This window comes from Myodes glareolus, chromosome 1 (genome assembly GCF_982192425.1).
Source record: "Myodes glareolus chromosome 1, mMyoGla1.1, whole genome shotgun sequence".
NCBI lineage: Eukaryota > Metazoa > Chordata > Mammalia > Rodentia > Cricetidae > Myodes > Myodes glareolus.
The window spans coordinates 6,750,270-6,764,257 of NC_142026.1; the positions used below are offsets into that span (position 1 = coordinate 6,750,270).

The following is a 13,988-nucleotide window of genomic DNA, read 5'->3' on the forward strand; positions in this document are numbered from 1 at the left end:
TGCTTCTTAATGATGATCTGCCAAGGGTCCACCTGTAACTCCCATCCACTAGATTCAAATTTAGTCAACAGAATGAAACAAACCTGACTCAGACAGATACTGCAGGCTTCCCACAGACGTGGAACCGAGATGGAAGTATAAACAGACACGTGACATGAGGCCACAGAAGGACAGGGTGGGGAAAGGTCTAGCGAAGGCATTGTTTACCTGGAAGGGTGAACATCCAGGGGGACTGGAAGAAGGAAGAAGCCACTCACGCAGACCAGACACACGCTGTCAGAGATGGGGCAGGAAGAGCTTCTACAGAGCAACAAAATCCTGAGTAATTTCATGCTTCTTCCTTCTTGGTTCTTTTATTTTAACATACTTATTTACTGTGTGAACACCAATTATCCATTAAAAGGACATCTGGAATAGGCGTCCTACGAAGCCTATATTTTATTACTATACTATAATGATAAAATTAATGTGCTCGTTGTGTATGTGCTGAGTTTAAACCATTCTACCCAACATGTGTTTAGATAAATTTATCTTCATAAATGTTTAGAGTGTTCGTATTACTAGATTATCATGTAGTGAAGACTAGATTTCTCTGAATCATAAAATTCTCCCCTCAACTGTCTCTGACCACCTCATCTCGTACATCTTCTTTTCAAGCTCCTAAGCTAAACCCAGACTAGTGAGCTCTCCCTACCTCGTGAACTGAATGATTAACCCTTATTTTACTTTTCATGCCCTAATAGAGGCTTAATGAGTTTCTGCCTCAACACATGGATAAACGGCATCAGCAGCCATGTGTCTTAGCATTTTAAAGGCCCCTTTAATGTCTTTAAATTGTCCCCATTTCAGTTGCTATTGTATAAATTCAAAGAAGCCCTATCCAAGGCACCGAGGAAGTTGAAAGTGGGCCAATAGCCCCCTGCAGTTTGATGCTGAGGTATTTAATTTTATCCTGCTGATATGCCTAACCTTGAATTAGGTCTTTTATTTATATAAATTAGTGTATTATCCCATTCCTGTCAATTAAAAACATGAACAGCATCACTAAACGCCCATCCAAAAAGGGAAAAGCTACATCTTAACGGGGGGATCTTCCCTGTTGCCTCCCCCGACTGATAAAGGCCGTTGTTCCCATTCAGATAAAAAGCCCATTCTCCTGTAAGATTTCTCAGAATGCCCTTCCCTGCTCTCTGACGGTCATTCGGTGCCACAGTGGATCTCACTTGTGAGCAACGTGGCAGTCAATTTTGGTTGTCCACTTCACCTCACGGGATTTAAAGTTGTCTTAGGGTAGTATGTCTGTGAGAGTATTTCAAATCTACATGTTCAGCAGGTGGAAAGACCCACTCTACCTATGGACAACACCACTCCTTGACCTGGAGTGCCAGACTGAGAATCCAAATCCATTTTCTCCACTTCTTCCCTGCAGTCACGAGAGGATCAGCCGTCCTCTAAACATGACAGACTGCACCCTGAAACTATGGGCTGATATACAGTCTTCCCGCCCTAGACTGCCAGGTGTCTTGTCCCAGCAACAATGGCGGCAAGCAATGTCGGCACTTAGTGGCATCTGAAGCGTAGCTGGAGAACAAATAAAGGAAGTGAGAAAACCTGATACAAAGGGTGAGGACCCACAAGGTGGAAGGAAAGCTGGGTCCAACTGTCAGCCTGTCAGTGAGAGGACTGAACAGCCTGTTCTAAGTCTGTCTCACCTCTGATCTCAGTTTCCCCTGTGTGTGATATTGGTTGCCCTTCTTGTTTTACTGGGGAAGTGATTAATATCTGCCGTTCTAACACATGAATCGGAATATCTGCAAGCAATTCTCTCCTTAATCCTAAGGCTGAAGGTGGTAACAACCATACTAATAGTAGCTAGCTTTGCCATTTCCTTGTTCTGAGTCCAGGTGCCTAAAGAGAAATATATCTAAGGTACTTCCAACTTGTAACTATTTACCTAAAGACGTTTTCATTGTCATCTATATTTAAACTATGTTTTTCATTTCATAATAGATTATGAGCTCAGAGGTGGTGGCGCAGCCTTTAGTCCCTGCACTTGGGAGGCAGAGGCAGGCAGATCTCTGTGAGTTCAAGGCCAGCCTGGTCTACAAGAGCTAGTTCCAGGACAGCTGGAGCTGTTACACAGAGAAGCCCTATCTTGAAAAACATAACAACAACAAAAAAGAGTACACAAAAAAAAATTACTTCCCTCTGTCATTAGTTTGAACATGGAAATTAAAATCTCAGACCAAAGCACTGTCTGATTCAAATCCTGGTCTAGTCATCTGTGAGATGGGTGATGCTGTATGGTGCTGTGAAAATCATCTGACCTCTCTGAGTCACTTTCTCCTATATAAAACAAGACAGTACTTGCGCCGTTTAACATGAGAACTGAGGGGTCAGGTTCATAAGGGATGTAAACAATGCCTGCATGCAGCAGCACTTTTCAAGAGTCTGCTGAACAAGAAAACTACACAAGTTACACGCAAACCTTAAAGAACGTTCACTGCGCATAGTTTATAATCACTTCTGTTTACCTTCCAAACCCCACACTGTCCCTTTGTTTGAAATATTTTATTCACCTTCCCATTTGAAAATAAACGATATCACCTCTTGATTCCAACTGACACTGCCCCAAAGCAGACTTAAAGGCTAAAGCAAACTTCACACTTGTGCTCCCTTAGCTGGAAAGCATCCTGCTACACTCCTCCATGTAAAACCTGTGTCTTCCTGCACATGGCCTTCAACACCCCACCTCACAGAAAGGATTCTCCAAGAAGCACCCAGGAGAGCAGACTCCTTCTTCCTCTGGGGTGACCCAGAAGCCCAGACTGAATGGCTGGCCTCTGTCCTGCCTTTGTCTACACAGCTCACTTCTACTGTCATGAGTGTGGACATGCTTCTCTACGGGTCGCTGAACAAGAAAGGCCTTCTGTGTACACAGCCCACTGCCACCTCAATCGTTCTTCTGAGCAGAGATCAAGAAGATCAACTTTGTGTCTGTGCAGAAAGATGGTCACAGCTTAAGAAGCTGTGGCTGATGAAAATGAGCACAGGGGAGATTTTCTTAAACACTGGGAGAGAAGGTTCCCCTTGTAACAAAACGTAAGGATAATTCAACTACATGAAGGCAGATGGATGAGAAAACTATGGTCAACGCAAGTCAATGAATGAGAAAGACATTACACAGATCAGAAGGGGGCGGGGCAGGTTGTACAATGGCACGGCAGCTGAAAACATGAGTGGAGCACACGTCAACGCGTGCACACACCTCCCTTCACTCAGATCCTTTTCCTCAATGTTCCCATCATCAGGTTTCCTGTCTCATCTCCTTACCCCTCCATGCTGGATGCTGGATCCCCAATCCCTAACTTCTCCTTTAGAAAACAGTATTTGTACCCAACCTACCAACTGAACATCTGTTACAAGGAAGAGGAAGAGGAGGAGGAGGAGGAGGAGGAGGAGGAGGAGGAGGAGGAGGAGGAGGAGGAGGAGGAAGAGGAAGAGGAAGAAGAAGAAGAAGAAGAAGAAGAAGAAGAAGAAGAAGAAGAAGAAGAAGAAGAAGAAGAAGAAGAAAAAGAAGAAGAAAAAGGAAAAGGAAAAAAACCCAAAAACCATTGCTTGATATTCTCTGGGCCAGAAAGTTTGCAGGATTCAGCATCTTCAAAAACTGTCACAGAAGAAAGAAAAACAAAATGCATATTTTTCCAGCCTAGGAAATCCCATCTGTATAAAGACTAAATGAATAACACTCTAAAAATTCCCCCATGTGCACAAATTCACGTCACCAACAATGTATTGTCTTTTTGTGGAGAAGACACAGGCTCACACATTTTATCTTATTTCATCTCATTTTGCAACTGTGTCTCCTTTGCAACATATTACTATAGAAAAGAGATAAGGCAAATATATATATATATATAACTCTAGAGAACAAAATGCCAATCTCTCTCCTTTCTCTGGGATCCTTTCCTTATGGTCTTTCTTTTTCTATCCCCAAACACCAGAAAAATAAGAAATATTTCCACTGACTTGGAGTGAATCTTCTATTTGAATAGCTTGCCTGGATCTATCCAGAGTCCATGCTTAAACACTTCATCTCTTCATTTGGTCCTCCCCACTGCACTCTTTCCATCAGAAGCAGACCTTCCCACCCCAGTTCCCACAGCCATGTACCTCTGCCCTTAGGCGTGCACCACCCATCTCCTCTATAGGGAGGCACTTGGTCTGATTTTACCCTTCGTGCTTTTCTCATTATCTTAGTTCATCCACACCACATAAATTATCACCTTCATTTTCAGTTCCCCATGTGCCCCATTCACACCAATTCCAAATAAATACTTCTGATTCCCATCCATTTAATCCAAATTAATTCATAGTCCTTCGCCCATCCCCCATTCCTCTCCCCACTTCCCCTTCACATCTATTTCTCTTTCTTACAGCAACCGCTCCTCTTCCCCATCCATGCTCCTCTTCCAGGACAGCGGAATGCAGCGCACTTCTGAGTCCAGGTGGTGACTGCTTCCCTTGCTATCTGGGGAAAGCCATTTTCCCTAGGCTAGAATTTGCAGGACCAGTTTAACCCTGCACCCTGGTGTCCAACGGCATCATCCCTTCCCACCCACAAATCAGCCATGGGAGTCACTTGACTGCATGTTGAAGATCCTTCCAAAAAGCTTAGGTGCAGAAGTATCCCAGACTTTGAACTTTCTGCTCTTGAAATACAAACACACCCATAATGAGAAGTGTGCTATACTCATAGTTCAGTGCCTTGTCCAGTAGACATCAGAGAGCTTCCTCTGGCAACAGACAGAAGAGGTGCAGTCACCCACAGACAGACATTATATATGTAAGGAGTCTAAAGAAGAGCTTTCTATGGTGCCCCTCCCCTCGGAGCTCGGGGACATCGAGGAAGAAGGGGAAGAAAGGCTGAAGGAGTCAGAGGGGATGGAGGATACCAGGAGAACATGACCTGAAGAATCAACTAAGTAAGGCTCAAAGGGGCTCACAGAGGCTGAAGTGGCAAGCACAGGGCCTACATGGGTCTGCACAATGTCCTCTGCATATACGTTAGCTTGGTGTTTTTGTGGAGCTCGTAATAGTGGGAGCCAGTATGTCTCTGACTCTTTTGCCTGCTCTTGGGGCTCTTTTCCTCCTATTGGGTTGCCTTGTTGAGTCTCAATATGAGTGGCTTTGCCTTGTCTTATTGTATCTTGCTTTGTTGTATCTGGTTGTTGTCTCCTGGAGACTTGCTCTTTTCTGAGGAGAAATGTAGGGGAGCCATGGGTCTGGGAGAGAAGAGGTGGAGGCTGGAAAGAGTGGAGGGATGGGAATCTTTGATCAGGATGTTATATGAGAAAAGAATCTATTTTCAATAAATAAATAGATGATAGATAGACAGACAGACAGATAGATACCAAGTCATCTATAATCCCAGAGCTGGAGAAGTGGAGACAGGAGGACCCTGATTGTTCACTGGCCAGTCAGTCTAGCCAATCAATGAGCTCTATGTTCATTAAGTCCCCTTTCTCAAAAACTAAGAGGGGAAAAGGGATTGAGGGAGGCACTGAATGCTGACTTCTGGCCTCCATAGGCATGTGTGTGCACATACCCACCCACAACCCCCACAAACACATATACATACACACCACAAGAGAGTTTGGGAGTCTGAAACATTGTGGTTAAGGACACTCAGCCTTCTTTAGCTCCAGCTAACTGACCTGTGTCCAGTTTACATAAAGCTGTCTCACTCATTTATCATTACCCAATGTCAAAACCAAGAGTAAGAACCCAAATCACCACAACCGTAATGATAACAAAACAACTCCACCACTATTGTTAATGAGCTACGATTGTCTGCCAAGCAAACAGCTCATTCAATCTTTGAAACTTTAATGTGGACATACTTATCCTTCTTCACTGACGAAGAGACGGAGGCCCAGAGAAGATAATGTATACCGATCATAAGTCTAGGAAGTAGTAGAGGCAGAACACAAACCCCAGGGAACTTGACTATGACACCCTGCCCAACTGCTATTCAACACTGCTGCTCTCAGTACATTTCCTGTGCTCTTGGCACTTACGTCCACTACAAAGCAAGTAGCTGCAGCCGTTATGCATAACAAGCCCCACCTTGGTACTCACTCTGAGCACCTATTTTCAAAAAACAAATCCCCATATCATGCTTCAGTTATCATGGTGATCCTTCGGACACCTCTGGGGTCACACGGTGGGAAGAGGAAAACACTCTAGACACTCCCCACCACTCCCTAAAACTCTGCTCCTCAGAGCTGTCCAGCTTCTAGCCAAGAGGTAACCTGGTTAGTGCCAAACATTCAGGAAGGTGACCATCTATAATCACATATTCCACAGCTCAGCATATCACAACAACATTGCTTCATTTTGCTTTCTTTGGTTTCCTTGGGGAGCAGAAGGGGTGAGCTCTGCTCTTTAGCCTGAGGGTATTGTAATGCCTTGTCATGACTTTCTTCTCTGACTCAATAAAGAAAGAAATAAAAATTAAAATGATTTCGAATAGTATCAAGAGAGGGAAAGGGCTGCGTGGTGGTGACACAGGCCTTTAATCCAAGCACTCTGGGAGGCAGAGGCAGGCGGATCTCTGTGAGTTCAAGGCCAGCCTGGTCTACAAGAGCCAGTTCCAGGACAGTTAGGGCTGTTACACAGAGAAACCCTGTCTTGAATAAACAAAAAAGAAAAAGAAAACAAAGGGGGGAGGGGAAAGGGCTGACCACAGAAAGAAGCACTGACTTTAGTGTCTGGAGCTGGAGAAGTTGAACTCGGATTCTGACAGAATCTGAAGCTGGGATGCGGATTCAGAGTCTGTGTTAGGAAGACCACTCCACAAACCTAGCAAGAGTCACGCAGTGCTTTCTGCTTAGTTCTGTGGGTGCTTGCCTAAGTCAGGACCCAGGAAGCAATGCTAGGCCTCTTCATTGCTTGAGGACACCACTGAGGTTCAACCAGGTGGCTTCTCTTCACACAGGGTGCATTTTCCTTCAGGAACACTGTTCATGGTCATATAAAGACATAGATCCCAAACATGAGAGCTGAGAGAGACCCTCACAGCCACACTGTCGCCGGGTTGCTTGGTTGTGTTTTTAGACAGAGTCTTACTGAGTAGCCCTGACTAGGCTGGTACTCACTTATATAGACCAGACTAACCTAGAACCCATAGAGATCCACTTGTTTCTGCCTCCTGAGTGCTGAGATTGAAGGCCAGCACTGGCCCTAGGCTTTTCTCTGACCTCACAGGCTATTCCTTACTTTCCGCTAAGAACTGTCTTACTCTTACACCTTTGGGGTTGCTCCCTAAGCGGTGCACAGAAACCACACACGTGATGCACTGGTAGCGACCCACTCACACACCACCATTTCCAGGAATTTCTCCTCGAGGCACTTCAGCCGATCAAGAAGAGATGTGACCCCAAGCTCCAGTCCCAAAACTGAAAATAAAGACAGTCTTAAGGAAAATGGTGCCACCTCTCTCTCCTGTGTGAAACACCCACTTCCAAATGATCCCATTGCCCCAAAGAGTAGCGCAGAGATCCTGAGTGAAATATCCAGTCCCCTCCCCACCACCCTTCCCACACACACAGCCATATAATCACTTCAGCAACTTCTCGGTAACAAGCTCATTAAAAAGCAATTCTGCCACCTCTCCATAAAGCACGCGCCAGAGAACAATGCAAAAGAGGAGATGCCAATTAATTATAGGATGATCACATCTAATGAACTCTGAAACCCTCCTGCTGTTTGTGACTTTGATAAAAAAAAAATCAGGAATGCTGGGGGAAGAGTGACTAGGACCATCCTGGCTACCAGGTACAGCCGTGAATGTTCTGAAATGTACCTCTTCAGCTTCCGTGTGGATCAAACTCAGAACCATATTCAGGGATGCTAATGTGGGGTACTGGGAATGTCACATGTGTCTGTGGGCCACACCAGAGTCCCATTCCTTTAGTCCTTGGTTCTCTGCAGGGTTAGCCTTGCCTCCGAAACCAGCCCCCTCAGCCAGGCAGTGAAAATCCCATGTACTGTGCTGGAAGAACTTAAGACCCTCGAGTCAGAAGTAAGTCATTTCACTTCCCTAGCCAGCTCTCCTGCCTCCTAGAAAGTAGGAAGGCAACCTCTTATAAAAGAATCCCATCTCACCACAAGGGGAATGTGTAAAAGAGGAAGAAATGACCTGCGGCCAACTTGTACCACTACCTGTGTGAGTCCTCTGGTGGGCCTTTAAGTGGGAGCTTTTTGTATAAACTTTCCGGCATCCATTAAACTGACAGCGGTGGACCCTCTTCTTGTTTTCAGGGCACGAGTCAGCCCCTACCCCTCCTTGTTCACTGTCGCTCTGTCCACTCTTAACTGCTCCAGCTGGTGCCACGGCTGCGGCCGCCGCCACCCCTCCCACCTTCACTGAGCTGAGGGAAGCCTTCTTGGCCACCAGTTTCAACGTCACCGTGCCATCCACGGCTGAGAGAGTCTGTGAGGTTTTGACCAGATGGCGGCTGAGCTCAGGGGATGAGGGGGGCGTTAATGAGGTCACTGCGTTGAGCTGGGCCTGGTTGACGGCTGTGTAGCTGTCTAGGGAAGAGCTGGTTGGCTGGAGACTGAGGCAGGTCTCAGATAGCAACTTGTCCCGAGAGAGCAGAATGTCCACGGCAGAGCTCTTCTCGCAGATGGCGGCTTCCACTGGGAGCAGCAAGGGGTCTAAGCGCCGGAAGCTTTCCTCAATGCACGGGGGAGGAGAGGCATGGAGGAAGCAGTCCAAATCCTCGCCAAAGGTCTCCGAGATCCGTCGGGGTTCCGTCTGGAGGTAGCGTTCCAACTCAAGGCATGTCTGTGGGGGAAGGAAGAAGAGAAGTAACCATCAGAGGCTAAGGACACCTGGAGGCAAACAGGAACTGCAGTGAAGGCTTTCATGGCCAATGTCTGAAAATGCTCTTGCCTATGAGTCTGATGCCTTCATATGTACTCTTTGAGTCCTTCTGCGGAGCGCAGCAAGGCCACAGTGATGACTTCAACTACTGTAGAAGACAGAAAACTGGAGTCACAGAAGGACTGTCTCACACCTGTGAAATCCACAGAACCTTAACAACAACACGGTCTCTTTCGTTTCTATCAATTCAGCAGCTAAGATGGTCTAAGCACCACTAGGATTTGCTGTGGAAGCAAGATGCAAATAGAAGCAAAAATTGTTCATGGTCCCAATCCAATGTTCAAGACAGACTCGAACAAGTTACAAAGCTAAGTCAACTTTACAAGTTGTGTTCTACACATATTTAATAAAAGAGGCAACTTCTAGAGCTGTCAGGAAGAGCCAGCCCTGACTTGAGTCTGGATTCTATGGCCACATCGAATGGATATCGTTCTACAGAATGCCTATTATAAAATCTTGAAGACATAAGACAAAACCTCTGTTGTCCTTAGTACATTATAATAACTGCAATTACTCTCCACTGTGTAGAAAGATAAATGAATCTCAATACTACTGCTTGGTACCTCTGACTATCCAGCAAAAATAAGTTCAAAGACAACAGTTAAGACTTATAAAAGGTACCAGGTTTGGTGAGTATAATTTTAATCCCAGTACTCAGGAGTCAGAAGCAGGCAAATCTCTGAGTCCCTGGCCAGCTTGGCTTAGGCAATGAGTGAAAGATTATGAAAGATAGAAGATTATAAATCATAGAACTTTCAAGTAATAGAGAGGAACAAAAAAAAATAGCTTCTGCAAATCTTTGGCTAAGGTGCTCCCAAGTCCTTGAAAGATGGTAGGAGCTCTTTCATAGCAGAAATATGTTAGCCTTCCAAAGCTCTCCTCAATCGCACCATCCCAGGCTCCTCCAGAAATATGTTAGCCTTCCAAAGCTCTCCTCAATCTCACCATCCCAGGCTCTTCCAGAAATATGTTAGCCTTCCAAAGCTCTCCTCAATCTCACCATCCCAGGCTCTTCCAGAAATATGTTAGCCTTCCAAAGCTCTCCTCAATCTCACCATCCCAGGCTCTTCCAGAAATATGTTAGCCTTCCAAAGTTCTCCTCAATCTCACCGTCCCAGGCTCCTCCAGAAATGAGCTTGCTGACTTGTACACTCACCCCACCTCCACTCTTTCTTCTAATGCTAAAGGCAATTCCAAATGTGACTCGTTCCAGATTTACTGCCTCCACAGTGCTTCTATTCAACGAGCGTCTGGCTGTAGGGATTTATCCTGGTCAGAACATATTCTGATGGCATATATAGACACATTGTGTCTGTTAGGATTTTATTTGACAACATTTAAACCAACTGGTGTTTGGTCAGACCAGGTAAATCTTTGTATTTCTGAATGAGAACCAGATTCATAACTAAAAATCAGCTTTGGGCTTCCCAGCTGGTGTCTAACGCCATGAACTAATGAATGGTTTCCGTATTCATTCAACATTCACATTACAAGTATTCATACAAACAACTCTCATGATTGAAGTAGGGCTCAGGGATTCATATGATACAAGCTGCGGTCATACATGTGAGGTAGGGGCAGCATATACAGTGCCGCACTAAGAGTGGCGTGAATTCACAAAGTGAGGTGACTGCAGCCGTTTCTAAGGTGCTGCGAGGTGAGTGAGGAAGGAATTCTCCCTGCTAACATGGAGTGCTCATCACAGAAGGTTTCCTAAGTTCTGACATTTTACTTGCCAGCTACACAACTAAATGGCTCAGTTCCAGGGACTTTATATTAGAAACAAATAACCCAATACTGCCACTTTCTCAGATCTAGAATTTGTATTACCTTGCTGGACCCCTTTTTTGAATTTTATGCCTAAACATTTTCCCCTTTCTTTCTCCACCTAATTGCTATGGATCATTACCTTCTTTCCAATGCCGAAGCCCTCAACGCTCTAGTGGATTCACTTCTGTGTTAAAAAACCTTAATCTTAAAACTATTAAGTTCCTCCTCCCCCACCAGGGACAGTGCTGGGCACCCAACTACTCTTGCTTTGGTCATTCATTCTGTCTCTTCCACTTTTCAAAAGTCAGCTACCCAAGTAACTCTCCCACCCAACACCTAGTGAAGTTTAAAAACCAAAACAAACACACACACACACAAACGGGAACATAATTGTATAGTTCCCCTACACAGATGTATTTGTCATCTAAATCTATTTGCTTCTCTTATCTCTTCATGGAGATGGTTTTGTAACACTCCTTATTCTGCAGCCGTTTCAGTGGAGACAGCCATCATGATGGGGAGCAAGTAAGAGGTATGCTAATGTCCAGATAGTTGGAGATTTTTCTAGATATCTATTAGTGTTTCCTGATTTCATTTCTTTGTGATCTAATAACAGACTGTAGATATCAAGCTTTTAAGTTTACTGAGGTTTACACTACAGTCAAGAGTATGGCTCATCTCGCTGAGGCAGGCAGCTTTAGAAGTGACCACTAAAAGATGGCCTCGGGCGCACAAGCAGAACGCTTCTTGCCCTTTTGCCCAAAGAGGAGACGCGGAACGGTCCAGGTAAAAATCAGCTGAGTCATGGGTTACTAAATGTCCTGTGGTAGCTCTCTGTCTCCTGTGCAAGGATTACTGTCACACACTTGGTTTCTGTGTCTACAGGGAGAGACAGAACCTAAACCCTGTCAGTTTATATAGTCTGCAAAGACAGTCAGGGCTCACTAGAGAAACACTTCTTTCACAGGCTGGAGTAAAACTAACTAAAACTAGCTAAGCCTAGAAGATCCTGTGATCCCAGAAGATAAGGAAATGTAAGGGAAGTGGGGTGCAGTAAAAACATCATGCTTCCAACTTACAGAAGTCTTCAGTGGCCAAATAAAGACAGTGAGGGGAAATTTTATAATGGTAATAGATTACAACCCAAATAAAGCAAAACCCCACACTACTATAAATGGACTATTAAATAAATAAATGGAGGGGAAAGATAGTTTTTTCCTTATATGAGATGACAAGTATATGGCTGAGAGAAATGTTGACAGTACTTAAAAACCCAGCATGAGGCAAACAACAAAGCAATAACAATATCAGGTAAGACTAATCAATGGAGGCTCAAGGCAAGAGTGGGAAACATAAGCAGCAAGGTATTTGTCCTCTTAAAGTATCTCCCAACGAGATGTTAAATCCAGAGACAAAAATGATAACTTCCCAGTGGGGAATGCTGGGGTTCAGGCAGATACCACCTGAACCATTGTTTATAGTTAACATACTCGTGACAAGTCAGATTGGTAAGCCCTGTATGATATGCTCAATGGGGTACTACAAGATTCTGTGGTATACATAAGCCCAATCTAATTATGAGAAAATATGAGACAAACCCAAATAGAATCCATTACACAAAACAACTGGCCAGTTACAAATGTCATGGTCATAAACTATAAAGCAAGGTTGAGAAGCTGTCACAGACCAGAAGAGACAAAATGATATGATACTTTAAGTATAATGGATCTTAGACAAATAAAATAATGGGAAAATAATGCAATTCAAATAAAGTATATAAACTAGCTAATGGTATTTTCCCCAATGATAATTTCCTGGTAGTGATCATCATACTGTAGTTAGCTATATTGAAGAAAAGAAGGAGAATGAAATTGAGCAAACATCAGCAAGCTGATTATCTCTAGGCTATAAATTTGAATAGTGTTCATATGTTTTTCTCTATTCGATGACACTTCAGCCACCAAACTCCAAGTCTGGGTCAGCAGACGTCAAGTTTAAAGACACGAATTATGCCCGTCTACTACCTCACCTTGGTGACAGAGGCTTCTTGCAGCCTGATCTAACAACACAACTTAAGGCTCAATCCGTTGCATCAGCCTGAATCCTGAACAAGCCATTAATTTCAGCAAAGGGAAAGCCTGTTCCCAAGTGCTAGTGATTTCCTTATAAACCTATGAGTCACAGATGAGCTCCGTGAAGGCTGGGATACCCAATTCTGAAATGCACGGCTTCTCTGCCCCGTCTCCGAATAACGATCCCTGGAGCTGCCTCTGAAGCTCTCACCCTAAAAGCTCCTTCATTACTCACTTCATGCTTTCCCAGCCCCTTTGCTACCAAAACAAGCTTGTTAAAGGTAACCATCCAAGACCTGGCTTTAGAAAAAAAAAGGAGAATGGGCTGAGGAGAGGGCTCCGTGTGAGCAGGTGCCGCCATTCCTGATGATCTGACTTCCGAGTTAGAGGCCCCCATCCATGTGTAGAATGAGGGAGCTGATCTCTATATGGGCTCTTTGACCTGAACATCTCTTCTCTGTCTCTGTCTCACACCACTCAAATAAACAATAGAAAATGATTTTAAAAGGATTTCAAACCTGTTACGGCCATAGCCTCTTCTTCTATGACAAGGTCCAGAAACCAAAGTTGAAGGAGAACCAGAAAATTCCAGTCCTGCAGCACACAAGCCTATCAAGCATCTCCTCGCTGGCAGTAAACAGTTACTGTCACAGGTTCAAGGCAACTGTAAAGCACCTGGGTATCTGATGGCAAAGTCACCAAATGGCTTTGTTCCACTCTGCCCGATTCATTACAAATTATACCAAACTACCAATCCGTTACCACCTCCCCGCCACGCCTCCCTGAAGGGTTTCCTCATTCATTTTTCCTTGTTACTTCCCCTCAAGTTCACAGGCTTGATACACTCTTTCGCCCTCCCTCCCACTAATCCTTCTTCACTCAAATCTCAGCATGGAGTCCATGTCCCACAGGAAGCCTGATCTACAAAACAGGGTGCTGAGGAAATGTGCTGATTGCCAAATGTTGAAACGCACTTTTTCCCAAGTCTGGGCAATGAAACATATCCGCAAAAACAAATGTAATGTGGACAGAGTGGCGGGATGTCTGGATGCTTACGATTATGATCATAAAAGCAAGAAGAGCAGGCTTCAGCCTAGGGTACCCGGGATCGCCCCCCTTTCAAACCTTTTAGCTCATAAAAAGTTTTCATTTTTATCCTTGATCTCAATTTGAACATGAGACAACGCCATAGG

The 13,988-nt window shown here is 44.5% G+C and overlaps 1 protein-coding gene across 3 annotated transcripts in view; it reads right to left on the bottom strand.

Moving 5' to 3' along the window:
• The window catches only part of Klf7 (KLF transcription factor 7), an 87,200-nt gene that overhangs the window by 37,176 nt on the left and 36,036 nt on the right, over positions 1-13,988 (bottom strand). For 2 of the 3 annotated variants that reach the window (XM_048459111.3, XM_048459112.3), the window contains exon 3: positions 8,224-8,854. In XM_048459111.3, the coding sequence (XP_048315068.1) occupies positions 8,224-8,854 (631 nt within the window). The remainder of the gene's footprint in view (positions 1-8,223; positions 8,855-13,988) is intronic. The other variant, XM_085699102.2, reaches the window with a different exon arrangement.